We start from the raw sequence: 24,337 nt of genomic DNA, 5'->3' as shown, positions 1-24,337 counted from the left end.
TCTGTACAAAGGCGATGTCTGGTGAGATCAGACCAGAGTCTGGCCATGAGAAAGAGCCACAGTTAAAGGTGACCTCTTCTGAGGATCATCGCAACCTCTGTGAGGATCAGGTCTGGTTCATTTTTCCACACCGTAGCTTTTAGGAGTGCTGATTTCAATTATTCAGAGATGTAGGAATGAAAACAGACTCTGTTGTGGTCCCATTAAAAAAAAAGAACTTTAAGGTTTGTGTGAATGGAACTGATGGACTTTCAACTTTACTGAACTGTAGCATCAAAAATAATAATAATAACAACAACAACAACAACAACAACAATCTCTGCATTTAATCATTATTTATTATTATTTCTGGTTCTCTTTCATAGTGCGTCTTTGTCCTGTCTTCCTCCCCTCACTCACAACTAGTTGGACAGATGGCCGTCCCTCCCTGAGCCTGGTTCTGCTGGAGATTTCTTCCTGTTAAAAGGGAGTTTTTCCTTCCCGCTGTTGCCAGTGCACTTGCCATATGATTGTTGGGGTTTTCTGTTTTCTTTGCATTATTGTAGGGTCCTTAGCCTACAATATAAAGCACCTTGAGTCAGCTGTTGTTGTGATTTGGCGCTGCATAAATAAAACTGAACTGAATCAAATCTGCAGCACAAACTTGGCTTTCTGTGTGGTACAACCCACCCAAATATTAGTCTGAAAATCAATTAAAAATGCTTCAAAATTGAACACAAAAATGAAGCCTGCTCCAGTGACTAGTCAATTAAATAAATCAATTAGGTGGATGATTTATTTAAAAAGAATCAGCCCAAGTAGAGATCTTATAAGAGGGGAAAACTATCAACAGAGGCTAAAACTATATGTTTTTTACCAGGTTGTAAAAATGCTTTAAGCTCTAAATTTGCACATTTTTACATAGAAGTCTACAGAGCTGACTTTCCTTTTTGCCCAGCTTTAACTGACACCTAGCCACTGCAGTTTTTGCTACTTTCACACTGGCTTTGTTTTGCAGCTCTGGAGGTTGGTCCTTGCTTACTACATCTACTGGTGGTATACAGTAGCATATAGTTTTGCTTGCTAGCTTTGCCTTCTTACCGCAAACACATTTGCACATAATGCCAGATTTTGCATCAACTCCATGTCCTGAATTGTATTTTCTGAGAATAAGACAAAGAATCACTGATTTTGTGAAAAGCCCCATTAATGGAGAGCTGAAAATCTCCACCAGCATCACCATTTTACACTGGTACTTATCAATAATCTGCTGCTGCTTCATAACAGGACAAACTGAACGACATCCTGATATCCCGCCGTTATCTGCTGTCATCCAAACTACACATCTGCTAATGAGTCTAAGACGCCTTATTGTTATGTATAGGTTAAAAGCTACTTTCAGCTGCTCCCTTATCCACAAGAGGTCATAACAATGCTCCACAGCTTTAATTCGGCAGATTTTTGTGTCAGATGCACTTCCTGATGGAACTCCAAAAGGATTTGTGTGTCTTTCGAGATCGAGCAGGGATCTTGATCTAGCCAGATGAATGTGTAAACCACTACATTATGGAGTCATGCAATTAGTATCATAGGGAATAAGGTCCACGGTGGCTCTTTAGGTTCAGTAACAATGTTTTGATAAGAATTTATGCATTTAATGTTAAATATCAAGAAATCTTCCAGCCACATCATCAGCAGATGATAAGCCCAGGTTTGGGCTGATTGCAACCTGTTAATCAGTGGCCTCAGAGCAGAATTTTGAACGCCAACTATAGTTTAGCATTTTTTTTAAATCATTAGAATTAGCCTGAGATACTTTTTTTGAGGCATGACAAACACGAATCACATTTATTACCCAAACTTTAAAGAACACACTTCATCCTGCTGTTTTTCCTGTTGTTTGTAGTTAAATAAATGTGCTCTGTGCTGCCTTTAGATTTCTTTTAGACTGATCTTTCAGAATAGTCACATGTCATGCCACGGGGTGGGCAGCTGACTTACTTGCAAGCTGAGTCAGACAGCAAGGAAATGAAGCAAATAATGGCTTGATTTGGAACACTTGAGCAGCATACGGCAGGTGGAAACAAGGGGGGAGGCTCTAATTCTGCTCTCCAGCCAGCTGGTCCTAAAGCAGGGCTGCAGCCAAGCTCGCTGACCGCTCTGTTTCCCACTGAGCTTTTTCAGCGGAAGGAACTGTGCCAAGAGGTGTGGTACCTCTCTTCAAATCACCTCTCTCTCTTTCTCTCTCTCTCTCCAGTGTATAATCGTAACATAATCATGCCCACTACATCTATTGATCTGTTCACAGCACACTTCCACTGAAGGAGCCAAATAGTATCCTTAGGCGAAGCGCTTGCCAAGAGAGATATGATGACACCAATTAGATTACACTGATATTCAAATACACAATGGATTTATGTGGTGTGGGCTCACGTCTTAGGCTTATTTAGCCGATCTTGGAGCTTGGTAATTTATCTAGTTGTCGCGCTGTCCCAGAAGTCCCTCAATGTCATACTAATTAATAATTTATCATTACCTAAACGCACTAATTAATTGTCAGTTTAAGGGCATGCTTTTATGGAAGACATATTCAATCTGTCTCTGGGGATCACTTTCATATACCACATACCAATTATTTATTAATATCCTGCTAATTCTCTTTAGAGTAGACAAAGTGAAGGTCAAACAAGAAGAAAAAAAGCACGGCGATTTCTCAGTGAGGCCCACTGACATTTATCCCTTCCAGTGGACTTTTAAGATTTGTTTAGAAGGATGCTGTTACCCCCTCCTCCCCCCCCTCTCCAAGTGAATGTCAAGGACATGCATAAACAGTGATGCCATAGTTCATTACTGGTCATATTTATTCTAAGATGCTGCCCTTATCACAGTTTTTATAATTAAACAGATGAGATCACAGTTAAAGAAAGAAGAAAGACAACAAAGATGTGTCATTTTCTTTCTCCAAGCTCCTGGGGTTTGCCTAATGAATAAGCTATTTGTCTTTTTCTGCCATGATGCATGTTACATGCATTTTGTCGCGTCGTAAGATCAGACAATCACATTATGAGTGGGTGTAATTATCGCAGCCTCCCCTGAGTTGGCATTAGACTACAGCCGCACGCAGACATCTGGTATTCAAATAATTGGCACACTTAGAAAGGGTGTGTGGCATTTTACAGATGTTCTCGTGAACCATTTAAAATTTGTCGAGACACCCATTAGTTGGATCTGAGATGATTAAACATGTGGAAAAAAAAATCTATTCGAGAATTAAAGAAATCCTGGTCTGCAAGTGTTCAGCCTCCTTTTCAACCACACCTTCAATTCCACATTTCTGAGGCATAATAAAAAATAGAGACAAAAAAATGGAAAAAAGAAGAGTTTATGCATTGTCAAATTTGTTTATAATGTAATCAATTTCAAAACACACAAAAAAAGTTCCCAAAAATGAATTACTTTTTCTGTTTTTGACCAAAAGGAAAAAACTAGCTCTGCTTCGTCAAAACCAAAATAGAGCTACAATGTTTGTTTTTTCCCTTCCAAGGTTTTGTTTCTGCTGATTATATTATTTTCATGTGTACAGTAGATGGGCTTTCGACCATGAGGGTATAAAATGACCTCACCATCCACAGGACTCGTTACTGAGCAGTATTCACTCAGTTTAATCTATTACTCCGTGTATAAATTTTTCCTTTTTTTCCCTTCTGGACACAAATTTCCCCTTTTTTCCCTTTATATGAATGTTAGCAAACTGCAAAATGGTATTGCTACATGTTCTGCAACCGTGTGCAATAAACCTGCACTCTTGTTGTCTTTGAAATGGTTGCGTTGAACACGGGGACCGGGTCTCTAACTATTCACAGTCACAGATGATTTCTTTAAAGCAACTTTGATGTGTCACGATGGTGACTGACTGAGTCAATCTCATTTGCAGAGTGAATTAGACAACTACATACAATCTATTTTTGGTAATATGGTCATTAGTTGTGATAAATAAAACAAAATATGTTGTCGTCTACACAGAAAGTCACGTTAAGGTGCTTGGCAGTATCCCTTTTCCATATAACCAAACTACAACAAGTTGGCAAGCAGCTGAGTGTAGTCCCCTATTACAAAGAGGCGCATCACAGATGAGTGATGCTCGTCAGCACAGAATGATTCAGACCTATTAAAACACGTTTGTCATCTCATTTATAAACACGGACAGATTGCTGTTATTTGCAGACCTTCACCAGTCTGTTTGAGAGTGACTTTGAGTTGGGTCGTGATCGTCTGGTGACACATTGCCTCCCATCAGGTAACCTGAGCAAATGTTCCCCTAGAGTTGTCTCTTTGCCTATTGTCTACCAATTGGTTGCAAAAACTCCCTGGAATTGGTCACTACATGCAAAAACCCCCAATCAACGCAATCATAAGGAAACCACTGATTTCTTTTCCTAGTCCCACGATAGTTGCTATTCTGTTTTTCCTCTGAGCCATTAGCTTTATGTTGAGGTCAGCCTCCTACTCTGACTGTGTGGATAAGGCTACACCAAATGTCAGATCATCCCTGTGTTGGTGTCCTCCCTGCAACGTTGTAATCAGTGCTGCCCCAGTATCATCACTACAACTGATCAGCCATGCTTTTGTTATAGCTTTGAAACCTGGTAGAAAAAAAAGACTACACACGCAAAGCCTTCAGGGCTCTGTGCCAGAAGGTCAAGCCAAAAACACTGTGGATCTCTCTAAACACAAACCATTTCATAAAAAGTTAAGTAGTTTTTTGTAGCTATGCATAACTAACAAGCGTCTGAAAAATGAAAATATTTTTGTAAACAGAAAATAAGAGGTTCATCGAGTCTAAAACATGAATTCCATCTCTGATTTTGGTTTCAAATGGGACACATTCCCCTAGTTTTGAAGCTGGTCAGGTGCTGAAGCAACATTAATATGATTTTGTAGGAACAACAGCAACATACCGACACCAGACACACATGGTAGCACAACAGATTTTTCAGAATACACATGACTCCCAGTGCTACAATAACAGCATGGTTAAGATTTATATGTGTGCTCCAGAGTAATCTTTAAAACATTGTACAATCAGCAAAGATGTCATGCTAACAGATGAGAAAAATAATATGGGCTAAAGTATTACCTGGAAATGAAACACAGAGCTCCCAGGGATAGCCAAAAAGGTTGGTACTCGTCTTCTACATCCATAATGCTTTGCACTATTTGTCTCATAAATAAAAGCATTTTATATGGTCTAAGTAAAATCTAGGACAGAGGGCTATTAATGGCCAAGGGACTCCTCTCCTGGGGCAGCAGTGTTAATCGGAGCAATAGGTCTCCTTCCTGCTGGATCAATGTCAGCACAAATTTCAGATTGCTTTCCTGATGCGCGCCAAGTTATCTGTGATTCAACTTTAATAGGATATTGAACGGAGCCAGCATTTAGGGAGCAGAGCCGTATTTCACTTTATTGACAATCAAATGCACACAACTTTCTCATTAGCATGCATTAAGAAAACAGAGAATTAATCTTGACAACACCATCAGATAACATGACGACAGTTACATGCTTGTTTAAGCAAACACTCCTAAGAGTGACTTGGTGATGGCGAGATGAAAATGTCGGTAAATGCAGCTTGACAGACATTATACTGGACAAAAAGCTACTACTGTGCCAACTGAAGGAGAAGCATAAATTAAGAAAAAAGGGACGAGCACAGGCAGCGATGTTTCATTTATATTTAGAAAACACGCCATCCACAATATCATCTTCAATGTTTCAAGACCTGAGTGCATCATGGCTTCCCCCTCTGTCATTTTGGATAAAATCACGCGTTTCCGCCTGAACGCCACTTCAAAGATTTGTAGTGCATAAATCTAGTGTCTCTGTTGTGCTGGGAAAAAAAGAGGTCGAGATGTTTCAACATTTACTTGACTTACAAATCATCAAAGCTACCAGACAATGTGAATTAAATATCCATCATCGTGTTCTTTAAAATTACACGGAAGCAGATGCATAAATATACAGTAACAGCTATTTAAATGCTACATTGAAATGATGTTAGAAATCCCCATTGGCGTGACTCTCTCCTTTTTAAACAGGCTTATTTCACTGTAATGCATTTGCTCTGACACTTGCAAACCAAAAAGCAACGCTTGGATGACAAAACGAGTGGTGGCAATTCAAACTGGGCGTGCTAAATCAGATGACATTTCGCCACACCTGAAGGTCAAGTGTTTTGTCAGCAGAGGACAGACCCAGATGATAAAGCTGCCAACATCAGGTGAAAGATTTGATGTCCTCATATTACCAAAACAGGGGCGTGAAAGTATTGTGTTTAAGAAGAAATCCTGGCTGGGTGACGGCAGCTTTTTCTGCACTGAGGGAAAAAGAAGTGGATGCTCAAGGTACATACTAATGTGCAGCATGTACTACAAGTGGAGAAAATGTTTGAATGACTGTATTTTTGCCCTTTGCATTCACAATTTCTTTTACATTAAACGACAATGCCTTGTTTTTATATTGAAACTTGCAATTTAATTGTAATTTAAGTGTCATTACAAGTTAATAGCCGGTGCCTGAATTGATCATATTAAGGACGTCCCTTTGCTTTGATTTCATACACATATATAACTGATAACAAAAATAAAAGAAGTGTTTTTAGAGAATGGTGTTTGGCTACCAGCCCTCATTTTTTGAAACTTTGTCCATGTTTAAAACAGGCATCAACCACTGCAACAGTAACTGTAATTTTATACAAATCAGATCGGTCACACAAGTAAAGAAATAACCTTAAATAAATAACAAGAATGAATTAATAGAATCCCTTTTTAAAAATGCCACAGAGTTTTGGGAAGAAGGCATTCTCATTTTATTACCAACATTTTAGAAAAACAGTCTTTTGAACTTTTAAACATTTTGAATCCAATATGCTTGTTTCATATTGAGGCTTTCTTTAAATTAACAAAAAGACTGACGTGGGCTACTGCAGCCACTACAGGGGACTGTGAGGTGTTTCATAACTGTGCAACATTTGGACAAACTGCTGTTAGTAAAAGTAAATATTGGAATAGCTATCTAATGTCAATAAAAGAGCTCTCTCTCTCATATATATATATATATATATATATATATATATATATATATATATATATATATATATATATTTATTAAAAGCACATGTCAAACAATAACATGCACCAAACCAGGCTTATATTTGTAACTCATTTTTTGTGTTTGTCTATTTTTTTTGGATGCGTGTTAATGGTTTTGGATATTGTAGAGTTTTGTATAGCCTGCCTTGCGATCTTATTTTCTGCACGTCCATTAATGCACTCTGTTCCTGTTAAAAATAAGGACACATAATTGGTTCAACTATCTTCACAAAATGTACCCATTGAAAATGTAAACACTGTACCGCTCTAGATAGTTGAAGCCAATTCCTCCAAAACCATAGAAATCTTGGGTGTTGTTTGATTAACATACTGTCAGTATGCTGGTGCATGCATTATAAACAACTGGATAAAGGCAAAGAAAACAAAGTGATAAAAGCTGTATCTTTTCTGTTACAGCATACATAAACAATGTAAACAACATCGATCATGGCCTTACATATATTACGGTTGAGCAGCTAGGAACCAGCTTGAGTTCCCAAGTGTAAGTGACAGCTGAACTGTGTTGAAAATCTCACAGTTAAATTTTTAAAAACGTATCCTTCTTTCATCTCCTCTTAAAAGTTTTGAATAAGGACTTCCAGGAACTGTGAAAAAGCCTCTCCTGTCAGTGTGTGAAGGTAACGCCAGCTCAGCCGGCTACAGTGCAGACCTGTCAACAGTGAGTTGTCAGCAAAACCAACAGTTTTTCCATTATGATATTCAGCAAACATGGTTCTATAATACTACATCCGAAGGTTGTGAGCACAGAAGTTGACCGATTGGTTCATAAAAGATGAGCTTGTGAGGATCTGAACCTCAATTATGGTGTTTTATTTGATCATATTCATCCAGAAATACATTTAGTTGGTTTAAATGTGTTGTTTATACATACTGTGCATTGGTTCACTTCATAGAACATATTTGCAGTCAGATAATTCCCACTCGGCTCTGTAGCCGACTGGACAACCAGGGTGCAGATGAATTCTTCTCATCTCTGGATATTATGAATCGAGTGGCTCTGTTCTAGCTGCCTAAGCTGTGTCTATGGCAGTGCAGTTGCTCTTGAACAAGGTGATATTGGTGGAAATTTTTTAATCCTTCCCTCCAAGCTGTAGCCTATAAAACTGCATAAAGACTTAACAAGGGTCCCTCCACAGCAAATGGCCTCAAAGATGGCCACCAGGAGCTACTGGCATTAGGAAAGCATTAGCTTGAATAATTCAGCATTTTCTATCAGAGCATACTGTTCTATAGGCAGGGCGTACATTATTAAGCAATATACAATGTAAGGAACCAATATTAAACTGAGGTTAAAAAATGCATTTAGTGCTTTTGCTGGAAAGCCGGCCCCGAAGCCGTTTGACTAATCATTGCTCGTGTCTCCTGAGAGGAAACAACAAGGTATGCCAAAAATCATCATACAGGAAGGGCTGCTCAGGTGGTGCACAAAACAAACTCACACAGATTCTGACAAAATATCACACCTGTCATAACACCTTAGTGTTTATGTACTAGACTTCTAACCTTGTTTGCATTAACTGTAGGAAACAGTAATGAGGGAAACTGAGTGTAGAATAAAAAAGAAAGCAAAAGGATATTAATAAGCATGCTTGTTGAGAAAACATTGCATATGTGGACATAAACTCTAAAAAGCAGCAAGGGGCACAGCCAAGTGTGTGACATTAGACATAATTCAGAATAAGGGCCAAGTGTCCAGCCAAGCGGACAGACAAGGCCCTCATGTTCAGACTGTGCCAGGGGTAAATATTCGGTATGACATTTGTGCTGCGTGCGATTTCCATCGGCTGAATTGTAGCCGACTGACATTTTCAGCCAAGTAACGCTGGCCACGATTTCTCCACTTCTGTCTATTTAAAATATCAGACAGAATGGGACTGCACACATTGAGACCACCTAACAGTAGAAGTAGCAATGCAACGACAGCCTCAGAAACAGCCGCAGTTTTCATTTAGTATTCAAAGATTTCATCTAATTCACTTTTTAGTTTTCCTCCCTTGTTTCAATGAAGTTTTATTTTGAAAATACATCCGTTTTACTTCATTTTGAAGTCAGGATGGCTTGAAATAGTAAAACAGTTATCAAATTATATTAAAAAGTAGGTTTGCCATATCTATGCACAATCATTTGACAGTGAAATGGAAACTTTGAATAGTTTTCAGTAAAAACTGAATTGCATTTCTGGTTGAAATACCATCCATACTTTAGTGGTAACATTAAACCAATGCACCAGTGTGCATTATTTCATATATTCTGCTAGACATCCATGGTATACTATACAGAGAGCCCGTTCTCACTCCCGAGGCGTAACATCCCGACGTTTTGTCACGTCCTGCGGCGTTCCTGAGGAACGCGAAAGGTGACCTTCCACGTTGTTATGGTACGCGGCGGTTTCCAGCCCTGTACTGCAGCCCTAAACTTAACCTTATCACTAAGCCTAACCATAACCTTATGCCTAACCTTAACCATAACCTTATGCCTAACCATAACCTTATTCCTAACCTTAACCATAACCGTATCCCTACGCCTAAACCTAACCTTATCCCTAAACCTAACCATAACCTTATGCCTAAACCTAACCATAACCGTATACCTAAGCCTAAACCTAACCTTATCGCTAAACCTAACCATAACCTTATTCCTAACCTTAACCAGCACTTTAATGAGGTGAAATAGTGTTTTCTAAAGCGATTTTAAGGGAAAAAGCGAAGATGTGTAGATTGAGTCCAAACGGTTCTCATGTGTCCGCAGTTTTCCGATGTCGTGACGTAGGAACGCCTTGGGTGCCCGAAAACGTAATATGTTGACGATTTGTCACCTAGCGTAAAATGTTACGATTTGGGAGTGAGAACGGGTTGATACAGAAAGTCACTACAGCTGTTTTCTGTCTTGTATTTCCCCTCCTAAAATCTTTTAAGACCTCATTACTGGGGGAGTGGGGATGCATTTAAAAGATGTTATGTTAGTCTTTCAGTTTAAATTACAATCCACAAATGGCTGCCAGAAGGCATGCTCTTATGTTAAATACAATTTAAATAAATTCTTTGAAACCTTTACTTTGGTAGCTCAAGCCCATGATCTCAAGTAATATCAGTCCTATGAGACATTTTTTTTTCCAATGTTGTTAGGATGAGGCTTTAAAAGAACAAAGAGAAAACCAAGATGCTTTTGTCTTGTTTATTTTACCACTGTAGCATTGCAGTTTTCATAAAACCAATGTTTTCTTTTTCAAAACTCTACGTTAGTTTCTACTGATTAAAATAACGCAAGTGTATAAAACAGAATTACTTTGTAAGTTGTCTCTGTTTTTTCGTCCACCTGCATGTGCTATCTCTCTCAAAGTAATTAAATCTTAGGGGGGGGGGAAATGAAGAAGTACCAACCCATTATGTGGTGGCCTAAAAGCAAGCTTGGTTAATTTTTCAGAGGAATTTCCACTAATGTATTCAGAGCCCGGGAAACATGACAAAATAAAAGGCTCACATTGGCAGCTAGGAAGACAAGTGTAGATTTAAAGTGTCTCGGCCAAAGACTTTCATAATCATACTTATCTTCACAGTGAATGCCATTCATCATTACTGCAAAGTATTTTAAAAAAGCCTTATTATGACACATGTGCAAAAATACTTCATTAAACTTTACTCAAGAAAATGCATACTTAAATAACTGATTAACTTTTTCCGAAATCACTGCTTAATGAGGGTTCTTAAAAAAACAACAAAAAAAACAACAACAGAGGAACAGCAGCAGCAGTACTGAGGGTAGTGCTGTGGTTAAGCTGTACGGGTAAGTCTATGGGTATTTGGACAGTGACACAATGTTTGTAATTTTACCTCTGTACACTACAACAATCAGTCAAGATGCAATTCAAGTGCAGACTCCCAGGTTTAATTCGAGGACTTCAACAAAAGTATTGCATCAACTGTTTAGGAATTACAGCTACTTTTATACACAGTCAACATTTTCAGAGTCTCTAAAGTAATTGGAAATTTTTGGCGAGGCCTGTACTCACATTATTCCACGACAAAATAAGTAGACAAAGAGCAGGAGTTTAAGTGTTGAACTTTTGGTAGCTGGATCTCCAAAAAGCGATGTTGATGCAAATAAAGGAAGCATTATTAGGCTGGAAAAACAAAAAACAAACAAACAAAATAGTGCTGTCAGCGTTAATCTCGTTAAAATGACATTAACACCATACCCGCATTAACGGGGCAAACCCCAGTTAGCAAGTTCGCGCAGAACGCACGGGGCTAATCCATTAATGAGCTAACCGCGCTAACACTTTGACACCGTGCAGTCCCACGCACTCCATGCTAACTCGCTAACAGAGATTTGTCGCGTTAATGCGGTGATGGCGTTAACGTCATTTTAACGAGAATAACGCTGACAGCACTAAAAAAAACCTAAACAAACAAGCAAAAAAACCTTGTTCAGATCAGCAGTCTGTAAATTCTTAAAGCAAGTAATGCACTAACCAGGTCTGCAAAACCAAACCTGAAGGACCATATACTGCAACTAAAGTGAATGATCACAGAATTGTTTCCAAGGTTAAGAAAAAAACCCTTTTACAACATCTAGTCAAGTCCAGGACACTCTTAAGGAGGTAGGTGTCAGGGTCTACATGATTTAAATACAGCAGGTTTACAACAAGGTGCAAACCACTGGTTACGCTGAAGAACACAAAGGCCAGAATAGATGATGTCAGAAAACATCTAAAAACAGCCTGGACATTTCAGGGGAAAAATTCTTTGAGCGGGTGAAATCAGGATCAACTTCTATCAGATTTAAAAAATAAATAAATAAAAAAAAGTATGGAGAAGGAAAGGCAGTGTTACGGTCTAACGCATACCTCACTGTCAAACATGGTAGAGGTTGTGTTATGGCATCGGTATGTATGGCTTCCAGTTTAATTGGGCCACTAGTGTTTATTGACTGCTGACAGAAGCAGCATACTCTCTTGTCATGTTCAGACAAATGCTATAAAACTAATCTGATAGACCCAAAGCATACCACAAAATCAACCCAAGAGTGAAAGTCTGCATTTGAATGATATCTTGAGTAACTGATTTAAAACCACTGTGGTGCTGTACTGAGGAAAAACTACACAAATTGTGGCATTTTTTCAAAAATCTATGGTGCAAACCGTGTTCATATTGCAGAAGAGCTGCAAGAGAAACTTTTTAAATTGGTAATGTGGACATACCCAACTTGAAAATATCACACCTGCTAATATGGAGAACATCTGCGATATGAAAATTGGGTAGACAGAAAAAGATGTTGCTTAGATGCTCCATCACCTGCACAACGTGTAAACACATGGTTTATTTTTCAAGAAAAAGACTTCCATTTAATCTGGTGGAGCCTGAGGAGCGATACCCGTTTTAAGACCTGTTTGTAGGGGGAAAAAAGTCCTATAGCTGTATGAAAAATATGCATTTTGACTTTCAGATATGTCTGTAAATTTTATATTGCTTTATCAAAACGCTCTTTCCTCCTCATCTCAGCTCAGCTCTAGCCGTGAGTCATCTTATATTGCTCGATAATTTCAGCGCCCTTTAGGGGAAAGGTAGACAGTGTATATTGATTGATTTGGGTTGGATATACGCTAAAACAAACAGATATCTTGTTCCAAAGATCAGATTCTTCACTAACTCTGGCAGCATTAACAAATGCAGCTGAGACTGGGCCCAAAACACAAGCACAGGATAATTAGTCACACCAGGCTTGGAGTAGGAAGGGCAGGGAAGCAATCTGACTGAAGGATGTATTGATCCTCTAGAGAGGGAGGGGCACCCAGTCAGGAGTCATGATCAATCTTGCAAGCCAACTCTCTCAATCTGTGATGAGACCTGTGTGTGTTTGTGTGGGGAAGTATTCCATCTACACTATACACCCTTTGGTACACATGTTTGTGTGTGGGTGCCTGCGTGCATGTGTGTGTTGTGTGCAGCCACATTAACACTACCAACAGCTCAGTGTTATGACTTGTCAGAAAGAGACAAATGTCTGTGTGAGTAAAAGACTCCCAGGGGTTAGAGAAAGGGGGTTTAGCTGTACCACAACATCGGAAGCCTTTATCGTCGAGTTAAAAGCCACCGCCATCCCTGAGCCGCAGATTCTCCTCATCACGCCGAGCGCTCTAAACCGAGGCACAGTTAGAGGTTTTAAAACCAGCTCAGGGAGCGATGGAAAAGGTAAATCTTCCCAAATATAAACAGTTTGCATATTGGTGTTATCCATTGGCTGGTCACAGGTGGGTTTAATCTGATTAGACAGTGGTGATGCATATCAGGAGGAGCAACAGACCAAATGCACTGTAATTCATCTTCCTCTGATACACTGGAGGAGGAGGAGGAAGAGGAGGAGAAGGTGGGAAAGGAGTGCAGTGGCACTGAATTGGGTTGCAAAAGCAGTAATCCTCCCTTTAGCCTCGAAAAGATATGCGATCAGTTCTTTGTTTTTTTTCCCCTCTCTTGCATTTTGCAAGAAGGGTAAAAGATGATAAAAAAAGACAAGAAAAGAGTTGTTTGTTTATGGGTGGTGGAAGATGTAATAACGCTCACCGCTGGCCTCTAGGGTTGAATCCGATATCAGACAGCATGTTAAGCTGCAGGGACTCCCACAGCAGTGGAACTGTAGATGGCTAATTGACAGGCTGTTGAAGACGAAGCCAGTCCAGATAGCCAGTCACTTTCACGCTCCCACACTCCTCGCTCTCCACCAGGAGGGAAGACGGCAGGCTGGGGGAGAAGAGTGTGTGTGTGTGTGTGTGTGTGTGTGTGTGTGTGTGTGTGTGTGTGTGTGTGTGTGTGTGTGTGTGCGCTGTTACACTTTGGAGCCACTAGGGAAGCGGATGTCACTCTCACAGTTATCTGCACATATACACAGATTTTCACACGCGCGCAAACACACACACACACACACACACACACACACACACACACACACACACGTACGTATATATAAGTGAGAATGAAATCCTGTAACTGAGTTTTTGCGGGGCTCAAAGACAACGCCAAAGGTCGGGGATGTATTTCTTGTTGTAACATGGAATGTCACACTCGTGCAAGGGCTCAGGAGACACATTTTACACATCAGGCCCAAGTAGGAGATTGTGGAGACTGTGCATGGCTTCAGCATATCAGAAAAATGTAAAAACTTGTTTTGAAAGTCGGCTCTATGTGAATCCACGCCAGCTACATATAAAACTCTAAGTCTAGGTGTATGCCAGTTCTGTAGCTTGTTACCATCGAGACTTAAATTCGCTTCCCTATTTACGCTCTCACTATAATTTTTCATTGCCTCCCCCCTTTCTCTCATGACCCACACAGGAGCAGTACAGTTATTGAGATCAACTCCCAATTATGTCTCTTTTGTGCCATTTTCTACATTATATTGATTTACATTAATGCGGCTTCGGATTTTGCTCTACTATGAAGGATATGACGGGGGAAGGGGGTGAAAATCATCTGTGGCTTACACCATTAAACATTCAATTATCTATAAAACACACAATGGAGGCTTCAGTCAGTGAAATGACAAATTGCAGGCGGAGAGCTCTTCAGTGTTGTCCCCGTTAACCCAGGTTTTTATAGATCACCTCGCATGCCACCCTATAGCTGTTTAGTTATCTCCATGAATATATGCAGAAGGGATCTGTCCTTGCTGAGAGCAAAATCTGATAATGCAGCAGCAAACACAGCTGAGAGTCAGAGCAAACCAATTCAGAGCTCTGTTTAAAAAAAGCCAAAGGGCTCGCTGCTCATCTGTGCGACAGCACCACACAATAGATGAACAATTATTCAGAGTTAGACTGGAAGAAAAATATTAATCTATTTATTCATGGCTTGTTGAATCAGCTTTATCTTCTGTGATTAATCCAAGTCAATAATGTAATCTTTAATTATAAAGAATGGCCTTATTACCTACGTCAAATAATCACGCCGGTCCACGATGCTGGAAAGAGGAAAACAAATTTCTCTGCTATGTGATTATGTATTTTTCTGCCATGAATTAGAGCAGCCAGACCTCTTTTTTTTCCTGGCCTTGAGACTCATATTTATTTGACTCTTTCATCAGTGAATGCACAGAGGGCAAGTCATGATTTCTGAAATAAACAAACTTAAAAAAAAGAGAGAAAAATATTGATATATTTTTGAGATTTTAGTGTTTTTCCAGAAACCATTTCAGCCACTAAATCTACCATGCATGGCTATTTAGATTTGGAATTTTATAGTAATTCAAATAAAAAAATTAAAAGATTCCGAGAGAAAAAACCCCCCAAAAAAACCAGGAAAACTGGAAACCGGAGGTCTATTACACAGAACATGGTCTGGTTACAGAAAAGCTCAAATGTCAGAAAATGTCACAATTATATTTCATCATACAATTTTCCCAAGAGTCCCGCATCCATGAAGCTTTTATCAAAATATAACATCTGGAGCTCCCAGAATGATCAATCACATTTCGATCCTGAAGCAGGGCCCTAAGAGAGGAAGAATAATGACCGGTTTGTGCAGGACTCTTGTTTTTTTTGAACATGCTTGCATGTGATTAATAGCACATCACCTGTAATAATGGCCTTCTTGCTGCACGCAATTTCTAGTTAGAAATATACACATGCACATACAAAAACAGAGGCACGCATGCACGTAAATGAGCTTCACTGGCATTGTCCCGTTTTTGCATTCTGCTCACCAGTCTGATCCCACAACTCCCAGTCCTTCCTCTCTTTGCACTCCCAGTGCAGATTCCCACCAGGACTCAAAGTAAGTGATTTTTCATGCATGGCGGCAGCAAGTAGTCTGTAACAAATCTAACTGACAGCCCCTGAAAATGCAGATCACATAGTTGACAGAGAGGAAACAGCAGCTTAGGGAACTTCCAACAGGATCCTAATCTGTGATGAAGTCACCCAGTGTCCAAAGAGAGCTACAGGACGTTTCATCGACATGGAACAGACATTTCCTGGATGTCAGAATTGTCTGCTAATTAATGTACTCGGAGAGGAGTGAGTGTCAAAGTGTCAGAGGATATTGCCGTCAAACGTGCCAGAAGCACGTTACAAACTTTTAGAGTCGCGATGCCGCTTCAGACTGAATACTGCAAAACTTTTTGGGTACCCTGAGGAGCACAACATTTTCTTTTGCTCGACAGAACAACTGAGAACATTTTCTGGAGGGGAATCCATGCTCATGTCACAGGTAATTTTATGTGTATATGTAACAGGCTGCCTTGCCAACAAAATAAAGAAAAAATAAATACCGTGCTAGAGTGTCGGAGAAATCAAATGAGAAGCAGAGAGACGTCATTATTTCTTCAGCGTAATTTGGCACATCAGACATAATGTAGTGCCATCTCTGTGATAAGACAGAATCTTCAGGTCTCAGAAAGGTGAGCATATCAATGTTCAACATACCCTATTAAGACTTGACACCCCCACTTTATCATCACTAAAGCAATTGCATATTCCTATTCCTGCAGGAGAGATGGGGAAATCCATCTCCTGCAAGGACAGTGCCTTTAATAAATAGTGCACAGAACACAGGCACAAACTCTCCCTCTTTCACCTGATCCTCTCTCTCTTTCCATCTCTCTCTCTCTCACACACACACAGACACAGACGCACACACACTTTCCCTCTCATGGAAATTGTTTCATTCCTTTTAGTCAATCTGGCTAATGCAAAAATCATGTATGTCAGTCTTTAAATATTTAATCTTAACAGCAGCGAGATTGAAATACAACGTTGAAGAAGCATTACTCCTTCCTTCCCTCCTGAAAGGTACAAGAGCCCAGCGAGAGGGAGAGCGAGAGAGAGGCAGGCAGCTGCTCTGCAATGTCAGGAAGAGAGAGTGGAAGCGACAGGGAGAGATGGAAAAGAGAGGAAGAAGAGACTCGGCTATTTTTGATGGCAATTTTGTTGCCATGCACTCTCAGCTAGTAGGGTTGGAGGCAGCACTAAAGCACAGTTTGCCTTGGAAAAGTACACAACCACATACAACAGCTCTCTGTTTTTCTTCTTTAGAAGCAGCCTTTGTTCTTTGACATAATAGATTCTAGTGGAGGCACGGCTGAAGAGAAACACTGTTGCTGCTTAGAACTTAGTGAGAAGAGATACAGCTCGATGACTGAACAAAAGACATGAATCTTGCATGCAGAACTGTACCGTGGGAACCACATGGCCCCAAGAGATGAGTAGAAACACAAAGAGAATTTAAACCGCTCGTCTTAACGTGATCCTACTGTTTTCATCCTTACAGGTAGTTTTGTATGAACAAGGATATTGGTAACTTACACACTTGTGGCCCCTTTAATGTTTCAAATACTTGTTTAACAAGGTTGTTTTTGCAGGAACAACAACAACAATAAAAGTTTTTCTGAAGCCAATAAATCACACCTGAGTGGTGTCACTTTGTAAGAGTGAGCAAAACACAAAACTTTGAGAAACTTTTACACTCACCACAGTGAAGTCCTCGGCTGAGCAGTTCTGTCCACTAAAATTGCAGCTCATGAGCATCTCGTCTAACTGATGTCCTGTCCTGTTGAAAATGTCCTGCATGTCAGGAGCAGGATACATTAAATCAGTGGGTTTGTGCCCGTCCCTGTTTTTGGGGGGCAGACCTGTCAAGTTAGCCAGGTGGTAGATGTCAGCATCGGTGAGCGCTGAGAAGCGAAAGCGGTTTATGTTGCAGATGGTCACAGCGGGGAAAACCATCTCGGGGGTCGCCTCTTCATTCAGAGCTGTGACGTGAGGGTGCTCCAGGTAAGAGATGGCACACTTAGCTGCTTGGTACAGAAAGAGTGCCAGTGAAGTCAAAAAGGCAAGAGCCCAGAGAGTCTGCCGGATGCCCAGGCGACCAGAGACAAAGATGTGGTTAATCCCATGAAGGGAGCAGGAGTTAGCAAACCCGGCCAGGTCCTTGGCCGGAGGTGTGCAGCTCTCCTCGATCAGGCTCTCCTTGTCCCCATCCTGCTTGCTTTTCTGCTTCTCATCCTCCTCTGCAAATTTGATTTTGCAAACAAATTCGATAGGCATGGGGGCAGCCAGGTCTGCGTTTTGGTTTTGTTTTTGATGACAGCTATAAGCCCTGGATCACTTCTCTCCCACTTCCTCGCCTTTTGTCGTCTGTGCAGGAAACAACTCCAAAAAGAAAAAGACGGGAGAGAGTTTGTTGCTGCTGCTGTCGCTGCTGCCTGTGCTGTGACTGATAGTGCTGCTGCTGCTTCTGCTGCCACGGCTCCTAGTGACTACAGCGCTGCTGCTGCTGTGCTGCTACTGCTCTGAACGCTTGTCTCACTACTTGATCAGCTCACACAGTCTCGCTTATCAGCAGTAATACAGCTGTCAAAAAAAATAAAAAAATAAAAAAAATACCCTTGCACACAGCCTCAGACCCACAGATGAAAATGCAGCATTTTGAGTCGGGCTAAAATAAGAACAGGGCACTTAATAATTCACGAGGAGGTAACATTGTCATTATTTCCTCCTCACTGGCGCGAGTCGCAACTTCCCCCGGTCATCCCCATGCTTCCCCGCTGACAGACCACCTCCTGCTTAATCCACTTGTTTGGATGGTGCTTTCACTTCTCAACCTGAATAAAGTTGGTGTCAGAGGTTCTCCTGGCAAACATCTGGTGTTTGATGTGAATTGCAGAGGGTCACGGCATTTTCATGCCACACTGAATAAGGTCTCTAGAGAATGCCTAATTGAAACAATAATGAGCGGTGCAAGCAGTGGAATTGAGCACGAGCTAACCCCTGGCAATCAATCTTGTCTTTGCAACAAAAAAGTAAAAGACTATCGATCGAGCGAATGTGTCTGTCAGAGATTAAGAGAGGCAGTACAACGGTGTTTCCTTATCAGGAACTAATAGTAGCATCACAAGGCTCCAGCACGAATTTGAATTAGTGAATGCATCCTGATCTGGACCCCGATGCTGCTAAAGACGTTGAAATCAAGTATCGATCTGCCTCCATCCCTACCCTTTACAGTGTGTGTCTCAGTGCTGTTAATGGCCCTTTTCCAAGTTGCCAAACAAAATTATGCAAATGGAAGGCAGAAAAGTGAGAGCCCTAATGCATGTTATTCCCCTTTAAATGGAATTAGTCATGCGGGTCACATCACAAGGGGCTGGGACCTCTAGAGAAAAGGCATATTTAAAAGTGAATTCAACCGCTCTAAACACACGTGCCAAGTCAAGTCTGAAAGAGCACCAGAGACCAAAAGGAGCAAATAAGGGGACTTAAAAAAAAGAAAAATGCCCTGGATTTTCTTAATCAGCCTAAAGAGGTCTCGTGATTCACATAAAATGTGAAAAACAACAGAAGAATCATTTTTGACATAAGATTCTAGAAATAGTCAAAATAAAATTGTCTGATCTGTTTGGCTGGTTATAAAAACAATGTTCCTCTTTAGACACTGAAAAAAAAAAAAGAGAGAAGAATTTCCCAATTTTGCCATTTTCTCTCTTTATGTCTTGTTTTGTCATTTCAGATCTTTAGACATTTGTTTTTATTGCAACTGTTTATTGGTGTTGTGTTTTTCGGCTAGATAAACAGATATATGTAGGATATTGCTTTTACTTGATACAAGTTAAGCATCCACGGTTTAGCTATGCCTCTGGCAGGCACAGAGCCCTTCTAACCACAGAGTGTTTTATGTAGTCACTCCCAGAGGATGCTGGGGTTATTTACTGTCTCACAGAGGGAATGAAGGCTCACAGTCCACGCCATGACTAAATACCAAATGTGAATAAAAAACATGCAGACACATCTGGCACATGAAAACCATTCAAGGAGTGGATGGCATTACATTTGTCATGATGTTTGTCAGAGTCAATTACACTCCAAACCCCAGGCCTGCTTTGTGTCTGATGCCCTAAAAATGAGATACAATGGATTAAATGTCACTGACCTTCAAGTTATTTTTGACACTATGAATAATGTCTCATTTTGCAACAACATCAGCGGGGGCTTTTTGTAGGGCATCACGGTCAAGTCATACACAAAGTGCTTTTTCTCTTTTTCAAATACAAGGTACAGTTGAGACAGAAAATGCTTCAAAATGGCTGTTGAAAATCGCTCTTTTTGGTCTGTTTATTGAGAAATGAAAGCAGTTTGCAGAGCTGTAAGATGTGGATACATGATGCCTTCCCTTAGAGAAAAGGCTGACAGTTTTATCATTTTGTCCAAAAAGCTCCATCTATTGGATGTCTCTGTACTCAGTGTTTGCTTTGATGTCAACTGAGTAACAGAGTGAGAAATGTCCAAATCATCAACTACAGTTTTAAGACGATGGTTTTGGGCAGTCAATCCAATGATAACCAAAGAAAAAAAACAATTAGCTGATTGTATTTGTATATGAAAATTACAAATGTTTAAATAAACAACATTTGGCATTACACTGAAAACTTTTGCATGTTTTTATATGTGCTTCAGACTCTCTATTCCAGGTACCATGGTAGGTGGCCAGCTAAGGATCCAAATCAGGAATACAACAAATTAGGTGTTGGAGAGCATTTACCGCAACAATCAGTGATAGACTCAAAAACGACGGCATTGTTTGATACGCAATTTTCACAATCATCAAAACGGTATTACAGAGTTGTTCTTTGCAATTTCCTGTTGTGCGGTTCACTTTTGCAAATGAACAGAACAAAGCCACAACAGAAGAAATGACAAAGTTTTCTTATTCCTGACTCACTTGTGTGTTCCCTAAATGGCTACATCCTTTTCTTGTTTATATTCACCCTGTGTATCTCAGGTCCACTAAGGAAAAACCATGGCTTCCATTCTTTGTGTATTATGTATATCATCATGAAGTAAAATGGGCTGAGTTTTATATAAAGACAAGCAGAGAACAGAGCATAGGGAGCTTTGTGGAATGGGTTTCCATGGCCGAGCAACTGCATCCAAGCACAATGCAAAGCGTAAAATGCAATGGTATAAAGCATGCCACTACTGGACTCCAGAGCAATGGAAATGTGTTCCCTGGAGTGACAAAAAACGTTTCTCCATCTGGCAAACTGATGGACAAGTTTGGGTGCCTGGAGAGTGGTACTTGTCTGACTGCACTGTGCCAAGTGTAAAGTTTGGTGTAGGTGGGATTATGGTGTAAGGTTATTTTTCAGTGAAGGTCCAGTAAAAGAAACTCTAAATGCTTCAGCATACCGAGACATTTTGGGCAATTTCATACTCCCAACTTTGGGTAGCAGTTTGGGGATGGCCCCTTCCACTTCTACCAAGACCGCGCACCAGTGCACAAAGCAAGGTCCATAAAGACATGGACAAGCATGTTTAGTGTGGAAGAACTTGACTGGCCTGCGCAGAGTCCTGACCTCAACCCACAATATTTGGGATGAGTTAGAACCACGACTGCAAGTCAGGCCTTCTCATCTGTCATCAGTGTCTGACCATTCTGAAGGAATGGTCAAAAATTCCCGTCAACATTCTCCTAAACCTCGTGGAAAGCCTTCTTGGTGTGTATCATCAAAGTGCTTACTGTTAACTGACACTGACGAGTGATGCCGAATGTCTTTCGAACCATTTAGAGCATTTCACTCTACATTAAAGTATATTACTGGCAAACTACATAAATGATGAAAGCATTTATTCTGCAGAAAAATGATTCTGAGTAATGAGAAAAAAAAAATTGGTCAATTTTGTAAATCCTGGTCATACAGGATAATTATCTGTGGTATGCTCATTGACAAGCCAATGCACAAGTGGTTTTACATTCACACTGAACTCTTCTCATCACATCATTTTTTTTCTAACCAAGATGGAAACAGTGACATCACGGTAGCTATGCTCACTTTTATACTGTATATGCTACTTGGCTTGAAAAGCTCAAGCCAGTGTAAACGGGACATGGTCAGTCTCATCTAAACAATAGATACTACAAATTTCAGCAATCAGAGTCAAAGAGAATTAATCTTGCTTCCAGGGAGAACAGCCAACACTTCCTACGAGATGGCAGTAATTTAATAGATGGATGCAAACAAGCTAAACGGTTTATGACAAAATACTGTTTGAGATGCACGACAAAAGACTGCTTTTGCTTTAGGTTTTAATTGATGTCTGGTTGTAGATTTCACCAGACAAGTAGCACTTTCCTTACACTACAAATGTGTAGATACACTGTAGGAGCTGTAAAGTTTGGTTGAGAAACCAAGTAACATTTACCTATGGAAAATTCACCTTGACACATCTGCAAAGCTTAAACCAGCGCCAAATGTGAAGCTGTGGTCTTTGTAAAGTTTTTTACCATTCAAGATCGATTATTACTAAATTGTGGTTTGAACCTCAACTTTCACCACCTTAACCTCCTAGGACCTGGCGTCCACATATGTGGACATCACATTTTGGGATGTCTAGACCAAAATACTTAATTTAACGTAAGGGCCTGATATCCACTTACAAGGACATTATACTGCCACTGTTCTATCAAAATTTAAAACAAATGTCCTCATATGTGGCTCTCATTTTTCTCAGAAACAAAAATTAGGAAAAAAAAAAATCTGGTAATTCTTTGTTTTTACATTCATCAGGTCCCAATCAGCCCAAATAGCAAAGAGAAATTGAAAATGCAGGTCATGAAAGAGTTTGGGTCTTAGGAGGTTAAAGCTAAACTACAGGCAATCTACAAGCTCAAAATTTACACTGGATAAGACTTAAAGACTTGGTTAAACTAAACCAAACAGTAACCACCTGTGTGAGCTGATGGTCTTGTATTCCCAGAAAGCTGTGGGGGAAACGCAGAAAATTAAAAGTTTAGTCAGTGATGGACTGAAAAGAATTTTTAAATTTAAAGTATCCAAATATGAGGATGCATAAAATGCACACAGTGTGTAAAGGGAGAAGCTAAAAGAAAAGTGAAGACATTTGCATTATTTTGATCTTGACTGCTGAATGTGAAACCTGCGGGACTGTTCAGTTCTTTTCAAGTTAAAGAGACACAGCTTTCACCCTGCGAGTGACCGCACTAATGTACTGTAATTTTTCAAGACCTAAACTCTAAAGCCTCACTAGCTTTCCCAGGAGGTTGCAGTGTTCATTAAACTTTAAAGAGATCTTTCAAATCAGATGTATTTATCTCCTTGAGAGCATGAATGTTTTCAGCAAATTTCACTCAGTTCATTCATTTGTGAAAGTTCAGACTCACAAATGACTGTTTGATCATAACTATGGTGAAGAGGATCTTCTGAAGTTCAAACCAAGTATCAGAAAGGTAAGAAAAGTTGCTTTGAATATGGCATGGATGGTGGTGTAAGACAACATATTAAATGGGTATTAATAGATGGGGCATTCTTCTTTTTCATTCTTCTTCTTCATTATTTTGATAATAATAATTTAAGTTTATTTAAATACCACTTATGAAAAAAAACCCAGCATGATTCTCAAAAACACATAAACAATAGGCTTAGAAGAGGTAAAGTATAAAAAGGTAAAGGTAAAGTATAAAAGAAAGAAAGAAAGAAAGTTTGGATATCAATTAAAATAGGCCATGCAAGACTCAAGTGCAACATCTAAAATTATAAAGAAGCTACAAATGACTGCATAATGAAGAGTAAATTGAAATTGACCTAAAATTTAAAAGTCAAAAAACCAAAATTGACATAAGCTAAGAATCTAAACGATATAGGGTCTATATTAAAATTTACAAGAAAGTCCTACGATATAAATCAGTCTTTAACATCGATTTACAAGATGACAGTGACTGTGAGCTGAAATTAAGGTGGAGTATTCCACAACCAAGAAGTCCTAACAGGAAATATTCAATCACCTTTTGTTTTAAGGTGTGCAATGGGAACAGTTAACACGTTTCTGAGGATCGCAGGCTGCACAATAATAATGGACTTCAGTTCCAATATGTATGCCAGAGCCAGACTGTGAATGGCTTTAAAAGTAATGAATAAAATCTTAAAATCAATTTCAAAAGTAATGGCCAGCCAGCGTTGAGTCAATAAAACTGGTCTAATATGTTCACTTTTTTAAGAAGTCTATTTATCGATTTATGTCCCCTATAGCTGGGATAGGCTGCAGCCCCCCCCACGATCCTGCTAAGGATAGGTAGAAGAGGATGGATGGATGGGATGGATCTATTTATTGATACCTGTTACAAGGCCAAGTGATAAAAATAGCGCACATCCATTTCTTAATATTGGGTAGAAATATTGTAAGATGGGA

The 24,337-nt window shown here is 39.8% G+C and overlaps 1 protein-coding gene across 1 annotated transcript in view; it reads right to left on the bottom strand.

Moving 5' to 3' along the window:
* The window catches only part of asic4a (acid-sensing (proton-gated) ion channel family member 4a), a 104,819-nt gene extending 86,384 nt beyond the window's left edge, over positions 1-18,435 (bottom strand). The window contains exon 1 of the mRNA XM_063499089.1: positions 17,609-18,435. Coding sequence (XP_063355159.1) covers positions 17,609-18,184 — 576 coding nt within the window. The 5' untranslated portion in view covers positions 18,185-18,435. The remainder of the gene's footprint in view (positions 1-17,608) is intronic.
* Between the last annotated feature and the right edge of the window lie 5,902 nt (positions 18,436-24,337).

Source organism: Pelmatolapia mariae, linkage group LG16_19, assembly GCF_036321145.2.
Source record: "Pelmatolapia mariae isolate MD_Pm_ZW linkage group LG16_19, Pm_UMD_F_2, whole genome shotgun sequence".
NCBI classification, from domain to species: Eukaryota; Metazoa; Chordata; class Actinopteri; order Cichliformes; family Cichlidae; genus Pelmatolapia; species Pelmatolapia mariae.
This window is presented reverse-complemented; position numbering and strand designations above follow the sequence as displayed.